The sequence below is a fragment of the Rhagoletis pomonella genome, unplaced genomic scaffold (genome assembly GCF_013731165.1).
Source record: "Rhagoletis pomonella isolate Grant_MI unplaced genomic scaffold, Rhpom_1.0 Rhpom_scaffold_00008, whole genome shotgun sequence".
Taxonomy (NCBI): Eukaryota; Metazoa; Arthropoda; class Insecta; order Diptera; family Tephritidae; genus Rhagoletis; species Rhagoletis pomonella.
In genome coordinates, this window is record NW_023458562.1 from 42,451,573 (window position 1) to 42,464,059 (window position 12,487).

At 38.0% G+C, this 12,487-nt stretch overlaps 1 protein-coding gene across 1 annotated transcript; it reads right to left on the reverse strand.

The window, feature by feature from the left end:
* Positions 1 to 87: 87 nt before the first annotated feature.
* Positions 88 to 4,738, reverse strand: LOC118745303. The gene is made up of 3 exons (XM_036478828.1): positions 4,663 to 4,738; positions 1,686 to 3,984; positions 88 to 1,616 (listed from the first exon to the last, which is right to left on the reverse strand). The coding sequence occupies exons 1-3, from the start codon at positions 4,736 to 4,738 to the stop codon at positions 1,010 to 1,012; spliced, it is 2,982 nt and encodes a 993-aa protein (XP_036334721.1). The 3' UTR covers positions 88 to 1,009.
* Between the last annotated feature and the right edge of the window lie 7,749 nt (positions 4,739 to 12,487).

Sequence of the window (12,487 nt, forward strand, 5' to 3'; positions counted from 1 at the left end):
CTGCATTTGGGAAATTGTGGGTGCGATATTCAACAAGCGGTAGCGGCAGCGCTGTAATCGCACAATCATACTGATGATGTTGCAATCTTAATAAAGCTCCATTTGCATGCCAAATTAAGAGTAGACGTAGTAGTTGTTACGGAAGTGTGGCAACCAGCAGTAGCGGACAATGCAGCGCCATTGCACCACAAGTAGCACCTCACTTCAAGTGCGGTCTCCATTGCCGCCAACGATGTACTCAACTGACGTGCGTCCAAAGCGCCAACATGCCACAAGGAAGCGATTTTCAGCAAGTCATATGCAGTCTACTCATCATTCGCACATAAACATGCACATTTTTAACGTACGTATGTATGCAAGTATAGTTACATTCGTCCAACTATTGTATAGCAAAGATTTGGAGTGTTTGTAACCATCGCCAACACGGCGTTCAGCAGCTTTAGAGTCAAAGTGGCGCCGTCAATGATGCGATAGCCATTGCGTCATTCGAACAGGGACTTGTATTGCTTAAATGGCTTGTATAGTTGCAAAAGAAAAATCCACTATTGTCCAACTACCAGGCATTAACACATTGACATTTTATCGTGGCGCAATTGAACGTGATTACTGGTAAAATATTATATTGGATTTGTTGTTGTTAGATTTTATTGAATAGGCTATCTTGTGATAGACAATACAATAGAATTCCACATGCGGAAACATGCTTTTTGAAAGAGCTTTGATCTCACGCTATTTCTTTGTTTGGACCGTTAGGTATATGTGTGGGGTGATCATATGTGACGGGCAAACTCCCACCAGAACGCTGGTGGCAACATTTTAATAATGCTTTAAAAATCGATACGAAAATAATTAGAAAGGTCACATACCAGCGTGGGCACTGAACTTGATCTTTCACATATTACACCCCAAGCGTTTAGCACAACACAACCGCCACTGTGAATCATTTTCTAATTAGCCATTCATGCCTTTTTCTCCACATTCTTAATGTTGTCTTTAAAATATTAGCTATTTAGCTGTAGTAGCCACTCACCTTTGGTTCGCGGAACCCATTATCACGCGGCATTGCCGCTGTGTTCGTTCCGCCAGCTCCGTGATGCTCACTGTAACGCGAACGCATCTCTTCTTCTTTTACCATGTAGCGGTCACGTTCTTTCTCTCCTCCACTGTTGTCTTTGTCTTTGGATATTCCCGTTCCTCGAGTGGTTGGCGAACTGCTGTTCGTCGTCATCGTAGTGATGCTGCTATTACCGCGCGTTTGTCTCTCGCCATCTTTTTTGCCAGATTTGCCACCCTCGCTTCCGCTGCCGCTTCCGCCGCCAGCACTTACGCCTGTAAAAAGCTGTTTAACTTTTTCGAAACCGCCGAGCTTCTTATTGCGTTTTATCGTCTCGGATCCGGCAGTCTGCGACTGTTGATCCTTCCGTCGAAGTGTGTTATTTGCAACTGGATACTTGTCCAGATGCGGATCATAGTGTGAGCCGTCGTCGATGGATCTTTCTCGATAGACGTAACTATCCTTGCGTCGTGTTACATGCAGCTGCTCGATGTGACGCCGTTCCTTCCGAAGAAATGATTCGCAAGCTTTTATATCATCTGCAGTGGTCCGCTTGCGCCATCTAAGTGCAAATATTTCACAAAAAGTACCCTGAATACGAAAACAATAAACAAAATGTTATGCTAATTACCTTGATGTTAGCTCTCCATTGAAGGATTCTTTTCGAAAGTCATTCTCAATACCAGAGTCCCCTTTGTCGAAGCTTCGCTGTTGCAGCTTATCCCGCTTCAGACTGCTGCTATGCATGTCATGGGGGTGTGCCAAACTTATCTCATAACGCTTCATGTTCTCGGGCGAGGAGCGATATTGATCAGTGCTCGTTAGCTGTGAATCCAAACTCTTGGGCTCATAGTCATTCAGTTGTTGGCGCTCCAATGAGCCATCCATTCTCTCACAATGTCGTGTCTCGCGCACATGTGGTTTCCCGTGTACATCCAAATGTGTCTCCCGCTCATACACCTCTTTTTTACCCCCACGTCCATCATCGTAGTATTTAGTGTGCTTATATCTAGAAGTTCTTTCTATCGGTGGCGTTGTAACTGGCGCCGCTGTTGGCGCAATAATATCTAAGTGTGAGCGTTCTGGTGAGTATTTATTTAGTATCTCAGAGGTTTCCATTTTGTGAAAACGCGGTTCGTATGATTCTCTCTCGCGTTCCGGGCTGAGGTAGCGATGCTGCGTTGACTCTTCGCGCACTTCTCTGTTGCGTTCTGGCGAGGCTCCAGTGTCGCGGTGATATCCATTGCGTTCAGGTGACATGCCTTTAATGCGATTAGATATATTGCGATCTAATGTTGCCGACTCACCGAAACGGCGTGTCAAAATTCGTGACTCAAGTCGGGCCCGGCGATAGCCAATATCATCCATAGGTTCATCGCGCAAAGCCGACTGATAGGCACAAGCATCATAACCGTTCTCGCGGGTAGGAGTGATGCTGCGAATGACTGGAACAATTGGCGGCTCAGCAGGGGACTTACTACCGCGAGACTTCATAATAGGCGGCGCTTCATCCTCGTAGTATTTCCGGGTTTCCGTACCTAATCCCTCATCCTCATCGCTTAAGTTACGAGGACTAAGTTGCTGCCATGGGGAAGGAGAGTGCGAATTGGTGATGCGTATGGTAGTAGGCCCGACCGCGGCGGCTTGCGATCCATACGCATCATGCGCGCGTGGTGATGGTTCAATTATAATGCGACTGCCATTGCTATTTCCAATTCGACGGTTATGGGAGTTGGTGTTATAGCTGGCATTTTTTAAGATGTTTTGACTAGCAGAAAAGTCAGTTCGATCAACTGACTGTCGACCCAGCACCATATCAGACATAAGGAGATCGCGTTCCGGTGAACGTAGATCCCTAATATCACGAGCTGGTGAACGGTACTCTCGCTGCGGCGTACGCAGGTCTCGGATGGGTGAATGTAGTGACTGGCGACGTTGGTTTTGTTCTTCATTGTGATCCAACTGTGCATACATGATTCCCTCATTCGGGCGTATGTATGAAAAAGCCGGACCAGACAGTGGTGGTGGTGGAGAAAAGCGTTCCATTGACAAACGCTTTGCCAGCCCATTGACAGTGACGCCCTTGGTAAGCGGTAATTTTTGTGCCGGCAACTGTGAGCTATGCATGTTCTCTTGCGATTTGGATTGTAATGTGAGAATTTTATCACGTATCCCGTTTGATATGGGCCCCTTTCCTAAGATATTGCCGTCTTCAGCAGCTTGCGTACGACTGCGATGGAGCAATTCATTCAAACCACTCTCATGTTTTTCACGCTCGGTTATAGCCTCAGATTTACGACGTTCCCGGTTGAATTGCTCCGCAAAGTAGTCTTCCTTTTGTACGTTTTCAATAATTGGACTAAGTGGCGTATTAATCAGCTGTTGCTTGCTCGAACCATTTAAAGCTTGAAGATTACCAGAAGTAACCGCTGGTTTGGAATCCTTTAAAGATTTTTTGAGTTTACGCTCCGCCTTATTGTACGAGCCAACATCACTCTTACTTCGAACTAGGCGCCTGCCACCGCTGTCTTCAAAGCGTGGATCGCGTTCTACCTGATTGACGTTCGTGTCACTGCGCCGACTGAAGATATTAAAAATAGAAGGACGTTTAGCGCTTTTTTTAGCAGCAGCGTCACTGACGCTGCGCGAAAGTGGTTTTGCCGGAGCTTTCTTCTTGCGAGTTGGTAGTGAATGGAATTTGTTTGGATTCGAATCGCTACTGCGCTTAGTACGAACCTTAAATGTGGGAATATTGTCGCCGTTTTCGGCTTTACTTTTGTGACGCTCAGCTTGAGCGAGTACCAAGGCGGCTTCTTTGCGTATGCTCTCTTCTGAAAGATCAGCGGGAAGCTGATGATAAGGTGGTGCGGTATTTTGAGGTGGTTGTAGGTTAGTTGTTTCGTAGTTCGTTAATTCGTTTGGATGTTTTCCTGCAATTATGGTAGAAGAAAAATTATTAAGCATTAATTGACTAAATCAAATAGCTAATAAGCATGCAGAAGGGCATAAGTATATAAATACGTATGTTTGTATGAAGCATTCCTTTTTATTAGTTAATTTCATCGATTATATTTTTTTTTCGGAGTAATAACGTCCAGATTTAAAAAAAACGTCCTAGAGTATCGCTCAAAAAAACTTTCATTGTTTTATAAAGTCGACTCCACGCAATGAGCGGCAAAGCGGAGAGCGGCTTAAATTAAGACATATGATATACTATTGAAGTGGCCACACAATGTGCGACTTTTCTCAGCGGCAGGCTCAGAAATAAAAGCCGATCATCGCTCAGCAGCTCAATGCATGACCTCGGCCTTAGAGGGCTAGCCTGTGGATAGGACGGGAGTGTTTCTGCAATTGATATACCGAGGTTTAACATTTAGCTTAGTAATAAAATTAATTAGGGAGGTATTACTATTAGTACGGATATTTGTTTGCTGTGACGAGCCAAGAAAGATAGAAATTAGTTATGTAAGTGTTCAGATATAAAACTGATTGTAATATCATTAATAAATACATAATAGTTTCCCCTACTCTTGGGACATTAATAAGCATTAAACGGCTAGCCTAAGTGCTTGAATAAGACTCACAAAGTGAAATCCAAACAATGCAACCGTATTCCAGTATTGGTCTCACTGAAGTGGTGAAAACGGCGTTAGTAGTATATGAGTCGGTGAATTCTTCACCCATCGCCTTACAAGTCCACCTTTGGCTTTAAATAATAATGGTAGATTGGCGCCAACACATATGTTAGTGTTTAGCCGAGCTTCTCCTCCGATTTGTGGTGCCTTTGATTTTGTCACACAAAGGGAAGGGACCTATAGTTGTACGCCGACTTCGAACGGCGATTGTTTTTTATGAGAAGCTGTTTTTTTTTCAGAAAAACAATTGGAGGCTTTTTATTTAGATGTTGGTCGGAAACTAGGCCCTGAGGAATGGTAGTGCGCAGTGCTAACCACTACACCACAATTATGCTTACGTCAACAAAAATATTCCAGATGAACTACCTTTCTAGAGAAGCATTTTTTTGAAATTTCTAAGATTTAGTTGCATTTAATTAACGTTACACTGTTTAAATCTGATTGTAACTAGAATCTATCTTCAATGGAAGATTATAATTTCAAATTATTATTAACTTTAATGGGACAAAGCGTAGGATTCTGCTTAGATAGTCATCCTCTTGACAATATTCAATTTAGTACATTGACAATTAAAAGTTCTGAGCAATTGCTGTTAAGCCCTGTGAATATTATGCCTTTGAAACTCGAATACTTTTGTTGTTATCACAGATGCTGCAATAGACTTTTCTGGCATTCCGCCGAAAGTTTTAAAGATCTAAAATCATTTAAGTTTCTTTATTAAGTAGAAATATAAGTATGATCGAAAAGTATGAATTTGAAAATACGGATTGTAATTTTTAAAATAAAAAATCACTACCACGTGCATCCTCAAAAATTAAATTGCTACCCTGTGTCTGCTGTAAATACTTGTCAAATTGTCGTTAAAGAATAAACGAGTGGAAAAAAATGCAACGGTAAGAATGGCCCATATATGTACGTATGAAAGGTGACGCACAGTGTACGATTTTGGAGTGTGGATGGACAAAATCGTTAAGCTCTATAGGTATAAGAAAAAGATATGGGTTCAAAAGCCGTTATAATGGCTTTCAGGGAAAAATATGCCGTTATATAATCATTATACGTATAAACCCCCCAAACAAAATTTGGTTGGAAAATGAACCTTCAAAAAAAAAATAATACTTTGCTTTGACTAGCTCCAACAAAAAATTTTATTTTTGGTTTTATGGACTTTTCTTGTAGATTTTCGACCGAAGATTTGAAATTTATTGTCAAAAGTTGACTAATAAATCTTTTAGATGCTCATTTTTTAAATTGCAAAGTTGCATCTAAATTTTCACCTTTCACCTTAATCAGATTTTCCAGCATTGTTTTGGGTATGCAGTTGTGTAGCCCACTCAATTCTGATATAATAAAGTGTAAGTTTTAAGTTGCTTAAGAATTGCGTTGATTTTCGGCAATTTTTTTAACGCAATTTTTTCATAAAAATTATGTGTATTCGAAAGTTCTTTTTGTATGGAAAAAATATGTAATGCATTCAGCAAAAAAATTATGGAGTTTGGTTTTAAGAGATTGAATTATATTGCCTTCCCCTCCTCCTGCACTTAAAGCTGCGCCTTCCGAAATCAATTGTTATTAAGCTAGTTCAAAAAAATCGTTGGTTGTTCTAAACGACAGGTAATTTTTTTTTAAATAAATGAATGTAACAGCTGAGGGTTTATATTCAAATCCTGCTATCAGTGATTTTGATAAAAAGTACTCATTGGGGTTAATTTTAACTTTACAATCGAATAGTAAATTCTTTTAACAAGCCACATTACATAAGGCCAACATTAACATCAGTGATGACTGTTAAGTCTCAGACATGTTTTAACATATAGTGTACTTAAAAATTTTTTTTGTTTTTTATTTACTTTTAAATATACATATGAGACATATGCCCAGTTTCACCAATCAATTTTAAAATTTATCAGACTGTTCACATTTAAAATTAAAAATTTTTCGAACAAAATAGTGTAATTTTAAATTCTAACAGGCTGATAAATTTAAAATTCATTGGTGCAACCGGGCAATAGTCCTTTACAGTGCCATAATTCATAACAACCTGAAAGTACTTATGTTTCGAGAAAATCTCTGATAGCAGGTTCTCGAAATGTAAATTGCTTCTATTTCTCAGATGGCCGGGAAACGAAGCAATGCTAGGGAGTATTTTAAGGAGTGGGATGGAAAGCATGCCACCTGTAAACAATGCCAAAGCAAAATAAGCTACAATGTGGATCCACTGGAAAATTCAATCGCCACATTAAACTGAGTTATCCTTTTCTGAGCAGAAATAATAAAGAAAGACCAATGCAGGGCGCTAAGCCGACACGGGACACGGGTACAGGATCAACTAAATGCAGGAGCAGGATGTGCACATTCTGATACAACGCAACTCAACACAACACAACACCCCACATTACAATACAATAAAACACAACATAACATGTACATAGTTCATTAATTTTATCTTTTTTTCTTTCTTTGTCTATACATTTCTCTCTATTGTTTCTCTATCTTTGTATCTGCCGTTTTTTTTTACCTTTTCACTAGCAGACCCGGCGAACTTCGTCCCGCCCAATTATTTTTTTTTATGGAAACATTTTGGTCTAACATTTTCACCAACAATTCACATTTACGATTTTCATTGGCACATTACCTACTAAGATTATGGTTTGGTGGTCATTTTCCGCTTTAAATAACCTAAGGGAAGTGTTATATCCGTGAAAAAGTTCTTGAAATTCTCCAACTGTGCAGCATTTCATAGCACAACACAACACACAAGGAAATAAATTTGAAGATTTTTTTTTCAATGACCCGGATCTATAGTGCATCTGTCCTAGAAGCTTTACAGTATAATTGGTGGCAGTTTTAGTATTTCAGACGAAATACTTTAAAAGCTTGAACGCATAATAGTATTGGAAAATCACATCCATTGGGCCAATCCTAACACAGGAGAGTTCGATATACTCAACGGTGTAACAGGTCGATTTAATCTGACCTTCACGGCACTTTTTCTCACTTGGCTACTTTTAGTAATAACTCGACTCCCGCGCCACTTGGCAGCACGTTTTCGAAATAGGATTGCTCTTACTAATACCAATACATATTTAAAATATTAGCCAAATCGGACCATAAATAATATTTTTAGTAATAACCCAACTACAGCGCCACCTGGCGGATTAAATTGTAAAACTAAACCATCCAGAGACCCACTCAAACACACATAAAAAATTTCGTTAAAATCCCTACAACCATTTAGGAGGATTTCACTCACAAACACACCTACAGAAGAATTATAAATACATTCAAAGATAGCTAAAAGTCGGTACGTTTGTAGGCCTCACGCCCCCTTTTTAAAAAGCCCCAATTTTCGCCATGAGTATTGGCTTGATTTCATATACAAACATAACTCCATACGAAGTTCCAGTACAGTACCATGAATACTTTCAGAGATATGCAGTATAAAAATTCGGTTTACATGGGAGGTGCCACGCCCCCCTTTCCAACAGTCCCTCTTTTTCTTCATGAGTATGCGAATGATTTCGTATATCTCCATACCAAGTTCCAGTATTCTACCATGAACACTTCCAAAGATATGCAGTATGATAAATTCGGTTTGTATGGGAGGTGCCGCGCCCTCTTTACCAATAGCTTCAATTTTTCTCCAAGAGTATGCGATTGATTTCGTATATCTCCATACCAAGTTCCAGAACTCTACCATGAACACTTCCAGAGATATGGAGTATGAAATAATTCGGTTTGTATTGGAGGCTCCACGCCCCTTTACATATAAAAATTTTTTAGCGTAAAACCATCCTTGGGACACGTGCGGCAGGTGTCCAAAGTTTCACAAAAATCGGTTCAGCCGTTCTCGAGGTTTGCGAACACTAAAAAACGGCTTTCAAAATATACATTAGTATAGATATATTATACATTATTATTAAAATTTGGCTGTATCCGTTGTTTCTGATTGTTGCAAAAAAATATGCCTAGTGACGAATTCGCCCCTTGATGTGGGTGGTGCTCAAAGCTATTTATATTTGAAATTGCAAGAACATTGGAAAACATGATCCTATAAGCTTATCCAGCAAAAAGCTACCTACGTAAAAAATTTTAATCAAATCGGACTATAGATACGATTTTTCGAATAGATCGGTCCCTGGTCCACTTCCCGGAAAAAAGGATCCTATAAGCTAAGCTAGGCAAAAAGCTACCTACGTAGCAAATTTTAAGCAAATCTGACCATAAATACGATTTTTTCGAATAGATCGGTCCTTGGTCCACCTACCGGAAAAAGTACATTTTTTTGGCCTAAAACATGGGTGGTTGCTGAAAGCTATTTATATACAAAATTTCATGAAAGTCGGAACAGTCGTTCGCGAGATTACCTGTTACAAAAAAGGGACTTCTCTTTGTATATTTAGTATAGATATATATCTTTTCCTGTCATAAATATATCGATGGTACTCTACATACAATAACAACACAATTCAAAACTAAAAAAATAAAAACTCGTACTATTTTTAATTGGCTCATGTCTTTAATCGTTGTCATATTCATGTATAATCTTTAGTACTTACTTTAGATAGGATTAGAAATGGGTTAGCCAAGGTATTATTAGATACATGAGCCTCTTAACAGTAATAAGGGATTTGATTTTTTTGATTTTTTAATTTTGAGTTGTGTCGTTATTGCAGACGACCATCGATATGTGAATTCATTTATTTCGGTAATGAAATAAATTCGAGCATAAATACGATTTTTAGTTACATATGCATATGCAACTCAAGCGCCACCTGGCGGCAATTTTTTTCGACAAAATTCTTTTTTGTGTTATCCATACATATTTTGATCCTGAGGATAATCGGACCATAAACACGATTTTATAGTAATAACTCGACTCCAACGTCACCTGGCTGCTTTTTTTTGCAATGGTATTGTTTTTCCTATTGTCAATGAATATCTCGAATATGAGACGAATCGGACCATAAATACGGGTTTTACTAATAACTCGACTACAGCGCCACCTAGCGGTTGTTTTAATAGTTATTCTGCTATTCGGAAGGTAGAACAAATTCAAAAAACAAGTATCATAAAAATCGGTCCAGCCGTTCTTGAGATATAAATGGTGTAACTAACACGACTTTGTTTTATATATATATAGATTTATATAATTATCATTTTCTTGACTTTTGTTCAGATCTTTATCTTCATTATTTTCTTCATCTACATATTCACCCACACCTTTGCTATTGGCTTTATGTTTATGTTACTTTACTCTTTTTATTCTTATTTCTTCTTTCTTATAAATACTCAACTTTACCTTCTTCCTTGTATGAGTCTTAATCTATTCATGTCCACACATAAGTCTTGGTCCTAAACCACTGCTTAGTTCGTTTCTTTAATTGAATATCAATGCATACATGTAGGAGGCATTTCCGCATTGGTATTGGTGTTTATGTTAAACCAATTTGAAATTTGAAAAAATATCTGCACATCAGCATCAATATAAGTACCTTTCAAATGGGTGAAAAGAAAACATGACTGCCTATTTATATATATATATAAGATATGGGTCTCGGGACTTTTACGGGAACAAGACAGCGGCTCCGCCCTGAAGGTATCCCACGCAAAAATTACCGAAATTTATCACTTCAAGAGCAAGCAGAGGTGGAATCGTTCAGGATCGTACAGGATTACCCGGCAGTTCTGGCTGTCCTACGACCCACTTTAAGCTAAAGCTTTCTTAGGAATGAGCAAAAAAGATACCTATCAACCTACTGTAGTATGCACAGGGTACTGGCCTATTGGGGTACGTGCCGAGAGGATTGGATTGTCCTTCAATATGTTCTGTCGCAGTTGCGATGACCCTGGCACAAAATGGACAGTCGAGCACTTCCTGTGCGAGATTGTAACGGTCTGCTTGATTATAAACTAATTTTGCACATAAATATGTATTGTATTTTGAAGTGAATTGTTTTCGTTATTTTCTTTTTAAAAAACATGTGTTATTTATTTTTGTGGCCACAATAAAATATTAGGAAAATATTTTTAATTGCATATTTTACTTTTTATAGAGCATATTTTTGAACTTTAAGTGCATATTATATGCGCATATTTTCGATTTTTTAGTGCATGAGATTCCGAGCTCTAGTAATCAGTATAAGGTCCTAAGTAAAAATAGGATTATAGCTGCTTGCCACCAAAACCACTGTTGACCAGTGTTATCTAATCAAAATCATATTTCTCTTATCATAATCACAAACTCAAAACTAATTTTGTGCCGCTCATACTTAACTCCATTGTTCTATCTAATTGGCCGGAGCTTGTGAAGTATTGAGCAATTGGCATATTTTTGGGTTGCAAAATTTTGGGAGTCTTTGTTTTCGTCAAAGTTGGAAAAGGTTTATGCAAAGCTTTTAAACGCAACAAATGGAGACATAATTTAATAATTTAAATCTTTTCCAAAAACATAAGTTTTTCTAAAAAATTTTTGTTTTTATATCATTTATCTAATGGCATTTTCTTTTCTCGCAAAAAATTTCACCTTTGTCTATGGCAACATTATCAGAGTGCAACAATTTAAAGAGCGAGCACACAATATGCATGTGAAAATGCTGAGAAAAGAACACGAAAACTTGACAGTCTGGCGCAGGGCAGAATAAATGCAACATTATTTCGAGAAAAAATGTTTAATTTCGTAATTGTTTTCGAAATGTTTATGCGGGCAAAGTTGTTATGTTTTCACAATGTTACGAAAATCGAAAAACGGGGAAAAACCTACAGAATCAAAATAAACAAAAAGTGAAACGGAATCTAATGGGATCTAAAAAAAAGGTTGGCATATATACATATACATACATAGCGCTGTCTTTGAGTGGAAATTGGTTAAGCCCAGTTTTTCGCATTTTAAGGAGAGAAGAAAAACTTTCCAAACTTATTTTCTTCAAATTTTTTGCAAAGTCATAGTCCCAATTTTTCAGTAAAATAATATGGCATCCTAGCTGTGTATTTATGACCCCTGAAAAAGATTCAGAGTTCGATCAAAGTAGCCTTATTTCACCAGGAACATTCCAGTTTCTGTGGTCACACAAAATTACACCATCTTAATGACTTTTAATTAAAATAGAGTTCATTAACATGCTCTTTATATAAGCAAATATTTATTTTCTGTACATAGGTGTTATATATAAATAAGTGTAGATTATTTTGTATAACTCAAATTTTTATATTTGTTAGTTTTTTTAATATATTTAATTACAGGAAATAAATTATAACTCTCAATTGAGTGATACTCAAACTCAATTTACTGTTTGCAAATACACTTACAAATATATTTTGCGTTGGCCCATAACAAGTGGACATAACGACATTCGCGTTAATACATTAGCAAAAAAAAGCGTGTAAAAAGGCGAAGATTATACAAAATTGACGCAATAACCGAGAGCAACACTCCGAAAATTGCTGAACTAAATTTCAAGGTTACAAGGTGTAGACAAGAGGCTGTACGGGCAACAAGTGAGGAAGCGCACAAAAGGTAAACAAATAAAACAAGCAACAAGTGGCAGTGGTGTCTTGGGCAGTAATAAAATTGTAAAGTGTTTTTTAAAGGCATTACTCACAATAAATGTAAAATGTGAGCACGCCGTGTAAACATGTGTTGAAAAATACAATAAGTAATAATTGTGTTAAAATTGAATAATAACAAAAGTACTGGGGCAACAAAGTGGCCGTGTTAAAGATTCTTCGCAGTGATAGACAGCAAATGCCATTAATATCGGAGTAACCAGATTGTATGAATGTACATTAGGGCGGATCA